The 16,848-nt window shown below is 35.7% G+C and overlaps 2 protein-coding genes across 5 annotated transcripts in view; one reads left to right on the forward strand and one right to left on the reverse strand.

The window, feature by feature from the left end:
• Positions 1 to 65: 65 nt before the first annotated feature.
• Positions 66 to 12,612, reverse strand: ark2cb (arkadia (RNF111) C-terminal like ring finger ubiquitin ligase 2Cb). 4 transcript variants are annotated; one of them, XM_083554576.1, is made up of 9 exons: positions 12,323 to 12,608; positions 9,759 to 11,276; positions 7,906 to 9,711; positions 7,632 to 7,763; positions 7,178 to 7,307; positions 6,307 to 6,411; positions 6,064 to 6,159; positions 3,992 to 4,095; positions 66 to 3,844 (listed from the first exon to the last, which is right to left on the reverse strand). In XM_083554576.1, exons 3-9 carry the CDS (start codon positions 8,121 to 8,123, stop codon positions 3,727 to 3,729), a joined length of 903 nt encoding a protein of 300 aa, XP_083410702.1. In that variant the 5' UTR covers positions 8,124 to 9,711; positions 9,759 to 11,276; positions 12,323 to 12,608; the 3' UTR covers positions 66 to 3,726. The 4 variants fall into 4 exon arrangements, with proteins under 4 accessions (XP_083410702.1, XP_083410701.1, XP_083410699.1 ...); XM_083554575.1 differs by having other exon boundaries at positions 7,906 to 9,724; positions 9,770 to 11,276; positions 12,323 to 12,607; XM_083554573.1 differs by lacking the exon at positions 9,759 to 11,276 and having other exon boundaries at positions 7,632 to 7,766; positions 7,906 to 8,215; positions 12,323 to 12,612.
• Positions 11,664 to 16,848, forward strand: part of bnip3la (BCL2 interacting protein 3 like a) — a 19,869-nt gene continuing 14,684 nt past the window's right edge. The window contains exon 1 of the mRNA XM_083554599.1: positions 11,664 to 11,702. Within this exon, the coding sequence (XP_083410725.1) occupies positions 11,679 to 11,702 (24 nt within the window). The 5' untranslated portion in view covers positions 11,664 to 11,678. The remainder of the gene's footprint in view (positions 11,703 to 16,848) is intronic.

Below are 16,848 nucleotides of genomic sequence, written 5' to 3' on the forward strand. Positions count from 1 at the left end.
TTTAAAATTCTCAAACTATTTATTACTTTTTTACCTAAATGAAATATTAGATTTGACATAATAGAGCCATCATGAAGCATTTTTTTTTTTTTTTTTTTTATTTGAAAAACACATACAAAAAGGTCATATACAAGACAAGAAATTAAAAAAGAAAGAACAGTTTGGGTTAAGCTATGCAACTTTTTGCATCATTAGTAATAAATACAGTACAAAATCCACCAAAAGTGAATCTAATTTTTTTTTTACGCAATATACACTTAATCTAGTTATCGTACATGATGATCATCGAGCTATTGCTTAAATATTGTCAATACATATTTTTTTTCTACTCAACTATAAAATATTAATGTCAGAAAACATTGCGCAGTAACAGCAACAGCAGTGTCTTATACAAAGATAGCCACTTCCCTTTCACTGGCAGGTTATTCAATATTTTTTTTTAACATCAGCAGCAGAAAAAACATCAGAAAGATTTATGGTAAAATATTTTAACATATCTATCCATTCTCATACGTATATTAAAACCTGAGAAAGACATGCATTATAGAGCTTGTGCTTTAGGATCTACTGTTCATTCTGTTTGCAAAATATAATACTATTGCTGTATGTCCAAAATCTTCTAGTGTGGTGGAGCAAGGAAAAAGACCTTAAGGCTGGTGGGACAAATCATATGACAAGGCATGTCTTAGATCATATCAGGCATCTGCAAATAAATAGGGAGTTCCAATATGTTTCTCAGTTCAAACAAGAAAATTATTTTCCTTTGGGGTGGGTCAATTGTTTGACACAATAAGAAGGGACTTCTGCCCTTTTTAGCTAAATCTACTCTAAATTAATGTACCATGCCATGTTGTTTAAAAAAATCAGTGCCTGGTCAAGCTGAGAGCTAAATATATTTCATAGGTTTTTTTTAATTTTATTTTTATATTTGACAATTTTGTTCGTCACTTCATCTAAAAACATCAAAAGAATAAATAATGGCCACATTACATTTAGTGATATACATCTTGAGACAGACATTTAGCTTCAGACCCTGTTATTAGTATAAAAAAAAATAGTAAGAATTGGGGGAGGGGGGGGGGTATGCAAACAGAACGTTTTAAAAAAGACTGATCTCTATTTAATAGAAATCAAGCTAATGTAAAGCATTTTGGACAAGTGGCTAATCACAGTACATCTCACTCTGCACTAAGCTGTGTTGTAATACTTAAAAAATGTTAGATACTAACCAAGTTAGAAGAATTAAAACAAAAACAAACAAACAAACAAAAAAGAGTATGGTGCACATTTTCCAAATGCCAGTGAGAGGGTAGCCAAGCCGAGAGTGCAAAATAGGAGATACATGCAAAACATTTCCAGTCTATAGCAGTTTGTCTACTAGATCACAGCTAAATAATTATTTGAAAATCGCATTAATGGAATGTAACCAAATCCACAGCACCACACACTGACACATTTCAGCAGACCCCTTTGAATTTTTTTAAACTTGAGTTTCTCTTTTTCTCCTTTAAATAACAAATGCATGCAAAGCACTCCCATTAAAATATGCACGATGAGGTATTTATACACATTATGCCTATGTAAATAAATAAACTGATTCAATCGCTAAACTAAATCAAAACTTAAATATGCACCCATAGAGCTAAAAGTTAGTAATAAATTATGATTGTTAAATACTTAAGGCATTTTTACTGCACAAAATCCTGTGTAAACTATTAAATGCTGCACACAGGAAATGAGAAAAGACTGCTCTGTACCTTCTGAAGAAACGTTTTCATTGAAGTTACAGAAGGAAGCTCAACAGACATTAACACTGCTCACACACAAAAAGGCCAGCAAGGGTGAGCTACACAAAACTCTCACTGAGACAATCGTGATAATAATAAAGCCAATTTATAGTGAAACAGAAATGGAAAATTCTTTGTTTTTCAAATACAAATTACCACAATGGTTTAGAATTGCCTCTAATCCAGGGAAACGCGAAACAAAAACAAGCAAGTTGTAATTAATCAATGCATCACTGCACTGCAATGCATTTTCTTTTCTTTTTTTTTTTTGTCAAATTAGTGTCAGAAATGCTACTAAGCCATGATGTCACATACATTTAAGCAAGGGTTCAAATAATTTAAGTAATACAAGTGGAGATAATGACTGAAGTTAAGCCGCGCTACTATTTTTTTTTTTTTTTTGGATGGAGTATACTGTCAGGAGCAACCGCAGTGTACATGTTCAAAGAGACAGGTCACTGAGTGCAAATGCATAAGCAGGGACAAGAGAAACATTCACAATCACATCGAAGTCAGGCAACCTCATAATATAGTGCATTTACAAAAATAACAGCTAGCTACATTAAGACAACAATAAATATTATTCCAGCATTGCAGCTACTTATTTAAAATGGTGAGAAGCTGAAACAGCCCCACAAATAGGTTGGCATAATCCTCAATATTAGGGGGAAAAAAAACATGAAGAACAGAATGGAAAGAATGAAATAAACTCAAAATACAGTTTAGAAAAGTTATGTTTGGTTTCTATAAAACAATGGCTTTTCTCCCTTTTCATCTCCCCCAGAAATGGCAGCAACAGTTTTCATGCACAATATGACTGCTTTCTTAGTTAGCTTCATACTCTACATATGCTGTACTTTCAAGCGATACCACACACGTACATTGCTAATGGAAACACTGAGAAGTAGGCTGTTGTTATTAGAATGTGTGCTTGTCCTACAGGCATTAAGGTATACATCTCACTCCTGGTTTCTTCAGTGACATGTTGAGAACACAGTGTCTTCAGAATTAGTAAGATATCTGTCATGCACTAATTGCCCATCTTTTCGTTTATGTTCCTGAAAACAAGCCTCAGCCTCTCACAGAACATGCATTTTGAGGATACTTTTCTAAGCATGGAGAGTTCACAAGCACAAATACATACTGTCACAGCTTAAATCAAGCCTGGTCTTGCTGTCACCATGGTTACAGAAAGTATATTATATATATCACTTCTGATAATTACAGTTAATAATTGTTAGTGTCATTTCATACCGCTGGATAACTCGACTTGTAAGAATAAAGTTTTCCTTTACACATTCCTTATAAGGATTAAGATTTTGTTTGAAATCCATCTTTTTTTTTTATCTACTAATTACATTTCATACTACTTTACTATCTTCATTCACATATTGTTCCCACATAGTACTCATTTTGAATATTGATTTTTTTTTTTTTTTTGACTTGATTAACTGCACTGTAGAAGAATGCAGAACACCTGAAATACATGACTGACTACTACTAGCAATTGGAAATTTGAAAGCTTCATAAAGTTTTGTTATAATGCATTATGAAACATTGTGACAGAGGAAAAGCTTTATGTTATCTGCAGTTGAGATCATCCAGGGGATGCACTTACTGTCCTAAACACACTGAATGTCCATGCAGGGGACTTCGATAGGAACCATCTTAATGATAGACTCGGCAAAAAGTCACACTGAAACCTGCCCTGGACAATCGCGCAGATCTGAACATTCTTCTCCATGAATCCTCGGACTCTTTTTCATTTCGCTCACTTTGCTATTCACCTTTAATCCGACATGGATTAAAGTTTCACGTTTCGAGTTGGCTCAGAAGGCAAGGTCAAAGGTGAGAGGTGATGGAGAGACAGACATTTGGCAAAGTACCCGAAAAGGGACAGGGAAAAATGGCAGACCTTTCACCAACGCTACAGGAGATATCAGCTGTCTGGAGTCAGCTGGGTCTCAATGTCCACCCTGCAAATTGGACACTTCTTATTGGTTGAAAGCCACTGGTCAACACAAGCCTGATGGAAGAGGTGCATGCAGGGTAATCTCCTAATGGAAAAACCAAACAGAAAATATACATGTATGTAATATACATATAGTATAATACAGTGTAGGTACAAAATATAACCAAGTTAATTTATAATCAGATTAATTTGAATTAATCAGATTAATATAACATTTTAAATTGCATACTACCTCACATCCTCTCCATCCTCAAGCATCGACAGGCAGATTGTACATTTTTCATCTGTGTCCAGCTCATCCTCATCCATCCCTATTTTCAGCTCCAGTGGTCTTCTCTGTTACAAAATACAAAAATACACTGATATGTCTGTAAGGAATTATAGCAAGCTAAAAACAACACCAGAGGATGAGAGAATAATTTGAAGAGGCATTCACAAAACACAAAGACCAGGGTCAATTACAAGAAAAATTATCAAAATAAATAATATATAGCGTATTTGGAAAAAAATTATGTGAATGCACAGCTCTTGACTACTACTTTGTTGATTTGGTAGATCCTTATCCAAAAGGACAGAGTGCTCTATTACCAGAAAATGTGCTTTCACAGTTCTGGATTTGACAATTTTAATCCAATCTACCTTGCTGAAATGCTCCAAATCTATCATATCCACAAGGGGATCTGATGTACACAGCCTACTTAAAGTCATTCTACAGGTTTTCAATTGAATTAAGTTAAAGGGTAAAAAATTTCTGGGTTAACAGAGCCCATCAGACTTTGTGCCAAAATAGATTGGTATTTTGAGCTAACCATGATGCCCTCTCCATATTAACTGGAGCCCCAATCCCCGTGCAGAGAAGCTGCCCCACTGCATGATGCTGCCACCAACATGGTTCACTCAGAAGGATTTGTCTTTAGTGTGGAGTGCTTAGTTTTGACAAACTGTCTTTTTAATTAAACATACATTTTAAAGTCACAACCGAAATGCTTTCATTAGACCAGAAGACATTTTGACATATGATTTCGGTGATTTAGGCAGGCTTGGATGTTTTTGTTTTTTTTTACACCCTCCTTGATGACATTGTTTAGACAATTCTGGACATATGGCCAATTGTTGGCCTTGTGGGGGCCGAGAAAAAAAAAATATACTAGATTAAATGATAAAACTTGGATTGATGCATTTTTGAAAATGAGATCCTGTAAATGCTTTGTAAGCGCTTTCAGAACCTTAAACAGTAGGATGAAATAACAAAAGAATTGTCAAGAAAATCCTAAAGCTGCTCTTTATTTAGGATTAATTAGAATTACTTCATTGTTGACAGGTGTATAATAATTACTGTTAAACAAATTTTGATTGTGATTTTTTCATTCTGAACAGAGGTACCGTTTTATAATGGTGTGCACACCTGCCATTTCAACAGGAGCATGTATACTTTCCTATCCACTGTATGTTTATTATCATTATCATTAACATGAAAACCTCCAGACAGTAAAACAAGCACAGTGGCAACAGTAACTGATACAACACAGTGCTGCCTACATTAATAAATGTCTTGTGTAATGTAATGCAATTTATAAAATCCAAAATGGTTTTAATTTTTCAAGTATATAGTGGTTGATCATGTGACAAATCGGTACAAAAAGATAGAGAAATACCAGGAATTTCAATAGAAAGTTAAAAAATGTGTACAATTGAATAGCAGTGTGGCACTGGTGATTAAAGCCCACATCAATGGAGCAATAATTTCTCCAATGTGGCGCAAAGATTTAGTCCAAAAGATGGTTCTCCAATATGCAGCTAAAATACAATACCATATCCTTATATTCATACGTCTCTGTAAGGTCCCGGTCTGATAAACAAATCCCACCTACGTGTAGATAAAATTGGTGAACCACAATCCATGACAGCTTTTCTACATTCCCTGCATATCAAGTACTTATTCTAAAACAAATCCCCATAGTTTCTTCCTGCCTGATTTACACAACCACCAACAGACCTGTTGTGACAGGATACAGCCAACGCTATACAGAAGCAGTACCTTGGTTGAACATATTAGTAAGAGCATGGCTAATGGAAAAAAATAATGCCCAGCTATAAGGTTTAATCTTTATCACTAGTTAATAAAGGTAGAATGTAGGGATGTTCTGTGGGTAGTTTGGAAGCTCTGTAGTTTTTTTTTTGGAGAAATGCGTTGTACCTAGAAAATATTGTGTGATATATTTACAATACACTATAAAATTATAACATTATAACAACAACTGTTTCTAATTTGTTTATTAGAATATAAAAGTGGGTTGAGCTCACCTTTTTGTATTTATGAGGAAATGTAAACCTTTCAATGGTGGTCTGCACAGCCCCTCGATTCACATTGCCAAGTCTGTCTTCCAGCTGCAAGAGTTCCTATAATTAAAAATATATATCCATTTGTGGTCTTTTTTACCATCTACACAAGGGCTTAAAGGGAACTTTATTAATGAATATTAATAAAGTAAATTATATATAAATAAAGTAATTAATGCTCCTGTACAGAGCAGGATTTGATACTACCTCATAGCTTTCCCTCACAGCAGTGGCATGGCGGGAGGGATTGAGGCCCTGCAGTGTCAATAGATGTAACTGTGGATAGGGGTAATTTCTGATCTCATGGACAACCTGTAAAATGCATGACCAATAAGACAAATGTTCCTTTAAACCACAATAGTTTATCCAATTTAGAAGTTACAGTGTTACTAAACACATCAGCATCATATACTCGCTGTCCACATTATCAATAAAGCCTGTGCATTTATGTAGTTCTCTAATCAGCTTGTCACATGGCAGCCGTGTTATGCAAATAACACTGCAGATACTGGAGTTAAAAGCTTTAGTTATTTTTTATATTAAACATCAGAATAAAAAGAAAGTGTGATCTCTGAAATGTGAATGTAAGAACCAGATGGGTTTGGTTGAGTGTTTCAGAAACTACTGCAAATTTCACACACTACAGTCTCAAGGCTTTACATAGAATGACTTGAAAAACAAAAGATACTAAGCAAGTGACAGTTCTAGGGGTGTAAATACCTTGTTGAATAAAGAGGTTAGAGTAAATGAGCCAGATTAGTTCAGGTTGCCAGGAAGAATAAAGTACCTCATATAAATTAGATGCTCAACCTTAAATAAAGCTCATAAACTGTAACTGCATGATTTTTTGCATACAGTCGCTGCCACATAATTGGCTGATTAGAACTGTATAAATGTGGCAGTGTTTCGAACATTATGTGCATGTTTTCCGCAAGGTATTTCATATAAACTTACTGAATAAACTTACTGACAGTGAGTTTGACTGAAAACAGAGCTAACAACAACTAACAACTTCCATAATTCATTCTTCAACTGGTGCATATCATTTTGCAATAAATTATACAGGTGGAACACATACCACTTGAGCTGAGGATGCATTTCTGGGGAAGTGGTGCAGCCTTGGAGAGGCCAGGTAGTGCTGATAGTGCTGTGGGAGCTGAGGGACATGGTAGTGTGAATGAGGTAGACCAGGGTCCACACTCAAGTCCCTGAGAAGAAGCACCATGAAAGCATGGGTACACCGATCATCACAGAGTCATCTTTTGCATATAAGTCATGTTAACTGCGAAATATTTCCACATAGATCTCCTTGAAGTTTGGTTTTGGGGTACTTTACAGTTCGATACCATGAATATTAACAATTTGATATTCTGAATATGAACAATAATATTAACATTTCTACTTATTGTCATTGTTCCTTTGTACTTGACTTAGCTATTAATATTCATGAGCTAATAACTGCAATTAAAATTCTCTGTAACTCTATGGAGTAACCAAATATATTTTTTTAAATGAGCATTTAAAAAAATTACCAGTCTGTTCCTTCAGCAAGATAGCGTGGCTGCTGCGGTACAGGTGGAGGGGGAGGAACATGTATGGAGGGGGTGTATTCATAGGGGGCACGGATCGCCTGGGGATGGTGTGCTGTTCTTTCTTGGGCATGCCTGCTTAAAAGAACCAAAGGTTGATTTCAGCTAATTAAGACATATGTGGTTTGGTCATTTTAGAGTATTTTTCTGTCAATATTAGATGACATCCAAATGATACATTGTAAGTACCAGAGTATTAGATTTGCCATTATCTGACCTGGGCTGCGCAAGGAACCTCCTGTGCTGTGCCTCCAGGATCTGCTGCTGGATGAGGTATTGCTGGTGTAAAGCCTGAGGTAGGAAGGGGGGGCCTTGGATGTCCTGGAACTGTGGTGCTGGTATGTGGCCAAGGGGAGGATGCAACGGGGTAGCTGGCTGGTGCGTTGGGCCAAGGTGTGGGTTCATGCCCGCCTGTGATTGTCCTGGAAGGGGCATTGGGAAGTCAACAGGGATCTGGGCCTGAGGCCCTACTTGGAAATGCCGGCAAGAGGTAGCATGGCTATGCTGATGCCTGTTAAACTGAGATCCTGCAAGAACAATGACACCACATTAACTACATTTTGGGTAGAAATGCTGACTTTAAAATGAATGTACAACGCTGGTTGATCACCTCTCTTAACCTACCCAAATCCTTCTACATTTTTAAAGAATGCAAAGGGGAGGTTTAAGTGTCTTATGCAGATTTATTGGCTTGTAATACTACCAGGGCATCTTGCGGGCAGTCAGCAGCAGTGTATAGTTTCATTTTGGTTCTCATGGTCACTTCTCACCTCTCAGCAGCTGCGCTTCAGCAACAGATGCAAGCAAGTCTACTATTATTCACTGACTATTCCAAGCAGCTAGCTGAGCCTCTTACAGGGAGTTCCTTGGCCACACCTGCCGTCTCAAAGACCCTGGAAAATCTATGCGTTTGGCTTAGATGAAGAATTCACTAAGTGACGTGAACAATTGTCCACAATTGTCCTGGCAAAGCTTGCGGGAAAGTACCACAACAAAGAAATTCTCATTAAATATTTACACAACAAATAAAACAGTGAGCATGATTAATAATTTGTTTCTAGTGCATGTTGGGAAAATAATTAAGTTCATATTTAAACTAACAAAATTAAAATGGAACAATCATAGACCTAGTCAAGACATGTGGCTGAACGTTTCAAGGCATCTTCCATAATTATCAAAAATGTGCAGAATGTCTACACTTAAGTAAAAAAGCATGAGAACCTCAAAAGGTAAGGCAGTAAATGGCAAGCTAGGAAACATCTGTTTTCCATGAGCTAACAAAAGACCTTCCTGTGCACACCAAAAAGAATAATCAATGCCCTGCATATATGTGAAAACTTAGCTCTATATGGCTTGATTTAAGATCATTTGTAAATACTCTTCCTTAGTTCTCTAGGTCAACCAGTCATTAATTCTGATTTGTGCTACCTACAAACACACCTGAATTAGGTATCCTAGTTGCATAAAGTTGATTTTTTTAATATATATATATATAAAAAAATATATAAACTATATAAAATTTGAAACAGCAAGGGTTTATTACAAATTTTCTTTAGTTCAAAACAAATCTGAGGGTCTAAAACTAAAACTTGACTATAACCTGGTTGTGTTATAAAGATTTTAGCCTGTTTACTGAGTGTTAAAAGTTTTTTGGTAAAGAACAAAAAATAAATTATTTATTTAAAAATCTGATTGTTATATTTACTACATGTGTTAAAAAAACAAAACAAAAACAAACATATACACACACAATGGCAAAATGTCTTCCAGATGTTAGTGAAAGAAAGAATAATCAATCACAGTGATGGAATGTTTGGATACTTCCCCACACCACGGCATCGGGATATATACATTTTGTCAGAAACTTTGACTAAGAAAAGACTTAAAGGTGCAGTTTTAACGTTTCGTAACCAACATCATTTAAAATGTTTTCTATCTATCTATATATATATATATATACACACACACACACACACACAAAAAACACACACCTACTTTTTTAATAATACAATGCAAGGCAATTCTGATTTGCCGATCTCTTTGAAACACCTATCCAAAACTAAGGACCACTGGGTTCCCACTGCACCTTCAAGTGCCTAAATAAACAACATAATGGCCATGTATAAACTCATTTAGCTCCCATGATGAAAAAAAGCAAAGAATATATCTTTGTCACAGCAGGAGGGAGGAGGTGGGGAGGGGGCAATAAATGGAAATCAGCAAGAAGCACACTGGAGGTTAGGAAAAATACTATATTCTTTATTGAAAAATATTAGTATAGGTGGATTTGTGTCATAATAATAATAATATAATAATACCATGCAACAAATAAAACAACATTGAACAAAGGCAAGGCCCACCATGCTCCGTACAGGGTTAAACAGAACAAAAGCAGCATCCAATGAGCAGATGTGTTTGCTACAGCACATTACAGTACAGCAGGGTACATCTTTTCTACAGAAAGATTACATTGGAGTCTAATAAATGTTGAATAAAAATAATATGAATAATGTGATTCATGCATTGAAGTCTATTACCAGAACAAAAGGTAGAGAAACCACAACCAAACAATAGACATTTTCACTCTATTAGAGAATATTTGTAGCAGTGCAGGAAATTAAACATCCCTGTGAAATGGATAGCATTTTGAAATTTGTTAGTGCAGAGATCAAGTCAAGTGCTTAATTAATTAGCATCATTGTTTTTAATGCTGTGTGTATTGATGGGCCTTGTTTAGGCAGCAGTTAAAGTAATGTGGCACATGTCTGGGTGATCGACACAGGTGCAGTGTAACATTTGTGTGGCCGTTTCATTGCAAAGTAGGTTTTATTCCTTATTTTTTTTATTTTTTTATTTAGGACTTATTTTTAAAGCCAGATCTCTCCATAGCCATATAGGGCACAGGCTCTCAATCGTGGTTCTGTAGTACCCCTTGTCCTGCACACTTCAATGTTTTCACCACTATAACACACCCACTTCAAATCAGGAAGGGGCCACTAGAATCAGGCATGTTGTGAACAGGGAAAACACTCAAATGTGCAGGACAGGAGGTACTCCAGGATTAAGACTGGGAACTAAATAATTATAAATAAGCCCAATTGCAAATGATAAATAAAGCCAACACATTGAATCGGTACAATGTACCTTTGCTGGTACAACAGGCATGATGCTTTCTATGATTAAGAAATATGAACTGCAAAATGCATCCACTTTACAGGAATTTACACATGTTGACTACCAAGGCTGGAAGGGATGTACATGAATCAGCTTCTCTAATGTCTACTGTATACGGGTTAACTATGTCAACTTAACATAGAGAAAACACATTTTATCTCAGTGTTTTTTTTTTTTTTTTTTTTTTTTTTTTTTTTAGTATTTAACATTTAACATTAGGGCACTGTTCTTGGGTGTTCAAATACCAATGTCGTCTTCGGATGGAAAGAGGAAATGAAGAAGGGGGATCACAAAACAGCTAAATGCAGAGAACAGGCAGAGGCCACACCACACAGCAGCAGATGATCATTAGCTACACAATGGAGGGGGGACGACAAAGATCGGATAATGCAGAATGTAGAGCCAGCCTCGATACTATGAGACAGGAAATAAGAAACAGAAATAAAAGCACAATGAAATCGTTGATGGCACTCCATGGAGAAAAAAAAAAAATCAGTGCCACGCTAGCTTAGTTAACCAGCTAGCTACATTCGCTCAGCTAGCTAGTCAGTCGGGCAGCTAGTAGACGAGGTGAGCAAGCTAAGCATAGTTAGCTAGATAGCTATGTAGCGGATTTCTCATCCTGAGAGCCCCGCACTCAAAATGCGAGTTTAGGAATAAATACTTGGGATGAAATGTAAAATTAACGGCCAATAACCAGATGCCACTGCGGGTCACCACCTTACAGCTACACATTCTAACGCTGGTATCATGCGACTGTATAAGATCTGACAAATCAGGCGTTTTCAGCGGCCATTACAAAGAATTGCAGCTTGAATGTTGATCCCCAACAACACAATTGTGAGTGGTCGCGTGTGTTTAAGGATTTATTAAAGGTTAATAGAAGTATGTTTGCACAGGTTGATTGCGGTGTAAAATAAATAAAGACATTATAAGCTACAAAATGCCGCACACGAATCAACTGCCTTTGCTACTGTTTCGGGCCTTCATGGTCTCTTAGCGGATTTGGCTAACACGCTGGCCGCACACGTACATTAACACTTAGGGGAAAAAATATAATATTGTGGTTACTAAACAAAACATAATAATCCCCCCCAAATTTACTATATGTGCCTCGTTAGACGATCGAATTTAAAGTGTTTTAAAAAAATACTGACTTGCTAGCTGGCTAGCTAGCTAACAGATTAGCTTGCCCTAAAACAGAAATCGGTCATGCAACGATTGTTTGAAATCCTCCCTTGTCGCTTGCTTACTAGCCAGCAAAGGAGGGCAAAGAGCCACAGAGAATTCATTTTTATTGCTGGCTTACAGCTCGAGCGGATTTACCACCAAGGTCGACGTGTGATATTTATCTAGGGAAGTGATCGTAGCTAGCTATGTTAGCAAGCAAGTGGTATTTTTTGGAAGATTTCGTACACAGCTAATGTTAATGGTTTAAGACAAATAAATGCAATAAATACCTCTATTTCTTACTGAGCCGAAAACGGGTAGAACCAGGTATCCAACATGTACTAAAACCATCTTTGAATTCTTCTGATCGTTTAACAGTCTTTAAATAGATGGCTCAAAATACTCGATTAGAAATAAAAAACTAGCTTGGGTTTACATTCAAGGCAGAGCGCGCAGTTGCCTTGAGGACAAAGACGGAGAGCAGCGGACTGCTGCTGAATGATCTACACAAAGCTGGACATGAACTGGTTGAGGCTGTAAGTCACCACCAGATGGCGCGGCTGAGCAGGGAATTAAACACGTCAAAGCACAATGTGCTGTTTTGATTATTTTATTTCAATATTATGATTCCAGAACAGCTGAAATTGTTCATGGAAATTGTTTCCACAACGTTTCTTTGAGGCTTTGTTCCATTTCAAGGCAAAAGGATTCCACAATTGCAGCTCTAACAAAGCCATAATGTGCTCTATGTAAATCATATCTGTGAACTTGACACCACCATCACCAGCTTGAACTGTGAACACAAGCAGATGTTGATGCCAAACTTTGACCGTAATATCTACATTGTTGCAACAGATTTAAAATCTTAATCACTATTCAAAAAGGGGGAAATACCACTGACACAGATCTTCATTTCTAATTTAACATTTTAATTTTATTTTTAAGCTACAAAAACTTTGGTGGTACCTCTGTCTGTGAGCAGAGTTTTAGTCAGATAAACATGAACAAGTGCAAACTAAGAAGTAACCCTTAATGACTCTCAACTACAGTACATTTGTCAGCTGCAGCCCAATTTAGTAAAACTTTTGAAAAATAAAGATTAGCTTCCTGTCTCATTAGAGTTTACTGATAATACAAGCATATAGATTTACTGGTGTATAGCTTGATTAGGCAGTATACTATAAATAGGATTTCTTCTATGTTTTTACTGTCCTATAAATTTTGCTGAACTAGAAAACTCTGAAAATGAAACTGCACGACTTAAGCAGATTACAAGGAAATGTGAAATAAAAGAAACAATCTCTTTTGGCCCACAGCCTTCAATCAAGTTTGATTTTTGGCCCTTCATGGCCCTTCCTTTTTCTTCATGGAAAATGTTCAGGTACCTCTGCTCTAAAGATTACAAATTCCTTTATTTATTTTGATCATACTACATATGTTACATGGTGACTGTATGATGTACTACTTAATTTAAATATTTAATGTTTTGCAGCTATTTTTCTGGAAAGCTTTGGCAAGTTTTCACTAGTTCCACATTGGTTCTGTGTGACAGCATCAGCATTATCAAGACAGCATCAGCATCAAGCATCAAGACAGCATCAGCACTATCAAGTGTTTTGAGATTATCCAGCTATACTGTTAAACACTATAATATGTGTTTTACACCATTTTACAGCATGCTTTAGAATTAGAATTTGTTGTGCTGTTTCTATCAGCAGTCACATAATCAGTAAACACCAGTGACATAGTATTGGCAGCAATAACACAGTCTCCATGTTTAACAGCCTATGTAGTAGGCTTTGGATGCTGAGACCCTCCTTTCTTTCTCCCTTTGCTTTTTTTTAACCTATATTCTACTTTATCTTGTTTCTATCTGTCAAGGAATCTTCTTTTAGAACTAGGAAGGATTTAATAGATGTTTTTTTTCTGTGTAATCTCTTCTTATCGTCTTTCTGTTTATCAGTGTTATCAGTGGTCAGTTAATAGTCATCCCCTTCACCCATCACAGTTGTCCTCCAAGTTTTTTTGTATTGCTCATCTTGCCAGTACATTTCTTTTCAAGAATGTACTAAATTGTTCATTTCATTCAGGTCAACATATGCTTCCATCCAGGTGATGTCTTTTTCAGGGAAGCTCTTGCATATTTCAGCAAGATATATATAGTTTATAGTTGAAGCTGAACTGAACAGCTGAACTGGCCAACTGAACTAAACTAAAAACATTTGGCATATCATGAAATAAAAAATCTGACAAAAAAAGTCCCAGGCTGTTGAGCAGATAGAATCTGGCATAAGACATGAATGAGAAATTCCTGTATGTATGTATGTATGTGTATGTATGTATGTGTGTATATATATATATATATATATATATATATATATATATATATATATATATATATATATATATATATATATATATATATATATATATATATATATATATATATATATCATTATGTTATTTTAACCCATTTCTATTCATACAATTATTCATTCCATTTATCTTTTGTCTGGACTTCCCAAATTTATATAGCCCTGAACTTTATCAATAATACTGACAAACAAATTTTCCTATTCAAACAGTGAATACAATATAGTCTATAATTTCAATTAGTAAGCATGGAAATCACGTTTGTTTTTGTCCAGTTTAAGTATATTTCAACACAAAATTTAGCCAGGGTGGTCAATATGTTTCTGTAGTGCTTCTTTTTTGCACATTTTCCTTCTTGAATTCTGCCCTGCTGAAGTCATGCTATGAAATTGTACAACTTTATCATCTTTTTGATTAGTTACACTATAGGTACTGTATGATTCAGCAGAACAGAAATGTAATTACATGTCTATTGTTTTAGGGCAATTACGAATTTTCAAATCAACATACATTGTCATTCATCAGCATCTTTTGAGAATTTAACTTTTTCAAACTTAAAGCCACAAAAAAGATCAGCCATTCTTATGTAAAACAATTCAAGGATCCATTGTTTTACCCTGAGCCTGGATTACTGCATGTTCAGTGTTTGTATTTATGTTCTCCCTGTGCTCACCAAGGTTTCCTACTTTATTTCATGTTTCTCCCACCTCCTGTGAAACTTGGCAAAAAGTGGACTGAATAATATAAATTGCCTCTAGGTATAATGAAAGCTGTGAACATTATGCTTTGATATGGACTGGTGTACCAGTCAGGTTGTAATTCCTTCTCCCACCCTTTGTCCCTTGAGATATCCTCTGGATTTATGAAGATGCTAACCAGGGTGAAGCAGTTACTGAAAGAAAGTGATGAAGAAAAAATAATAAGCAGTCACATTTGAGACTGTCATAGAATTTAGGGTCTGAGTGAAAGAAAGATAAGAGTCAGTACTGACCAGAGTATACATTTAAGACCATATTATTCAGTACGGGCAGCTACTTAGTTCATCATTCTACAATGGTGCCACTGATTTGCATTACTTTAATGTCTTATGTATGACTCCAATGAGTTCTATGTAAATGGTGTCTTGAAATGTGTTACACTCATATTTCTGCATATCATATAATCTCAAATTATCTATGATAAGTCATGTCTTAAATGAGTGAGTTTGTGTAAGATCCCCAACATAGACCATTTCACTCAGAGTGACTGTGAATGTGGACCTCATTGCAGGATTTGCAGAAGGCTTACTTAGCTAATGTTGTGTTTATTTTGTTGTGTAAGTCTATATGAAGAACGCACTGCTGCTGCGATAAGTCAGACAGAATCTTGAAACAGATTAAAATCACAGTATGTGGTAAATCTGATATGCTTTATTGTAAAATATGTGATGCTATATTTTTCTTACCACAAGGGAGTGCTATTGTTCTCTATGTATAAATTTAAAATCTCTTTCGCTATCCGATGCATTTTTCTTACCGCAAGGGGGTACTAGAGTTTCCTTTATGTATTTATTTATAATCACTATCGTTTTCTGATGCAGGTACTTGTCACAAGGGGTGCAAGTGTTCTCTTTAGCGTTTCTTAATTACTTTGAGATTACTTTATTCTAGCTTTTGAGTCATTTGGTTTAATTTATATATTTTTATTAATATTAACTATTTTATATGCTTTTCTTTTGATTTTGGTATGGCAATTGCTCCAAACAGGACTGTAAAGCCCTTCAGTGGGTAGTGCACTTAGCAGAGTTCATCTTAGGGTTTGCTCCTCCCTCTCTGTAGGATATATACATCAGTCGATAAGGAAACAGGGCTTTTAAAATCATCAAGGACCCTAATCATCCCAGTTACTACTTGTTCAGTCCACTAGCATCGGCCAGGCACTTCCACAGTCTGATGGCCAAATCTGGGAGGCTTAGGGGAAACCTCTTGCCACAAGCTATCAGACTTCTTAATGCCAGCATGCCCATATTCAGTTTTACTTTACAATCACACTTGCATTCATCCTGCATTTTGCACACAGCACCTTACATTGTCATCTTCACTGCCAAAGTTACTGTTTTTGGTTTGTTATTGTCATACCTCATTACATTTCATACAATTTGTACTTGCCTTTTGCACATTCAAAAATATATTTGCACTATTATTATCTAATATATTTCCTCTTATTTTCCTTTATTTTCTCATATTTTATTTTATTTTATTCTATAGTTTCTTTTATCTAATGCACAATTTTTTGAGCAGCTGATTTGGTTTACATTTCACTGGTTGTATTCTGTGTACTATGTTTGTGACAATTTAAAAAATGTAATCTTGAATCTTGATATAGTATAATAATATTTAGAATTTAACAGCTTTTTAAAATTCACATGCTATATATGCATTCAAACATCACTAAGTGAAAATCA

This window comes from Silurus aristotelis (assembly GCF_946808225.1).
Source record: "Silurus aristotelis genome assembly, chromosome: 11".
Lineage (NCBI taxonomy): Eukaryota > Metazoa > Chordata > Actinopteri > Siluriformes > Siluridae > Silurus > Silurus aristotelis.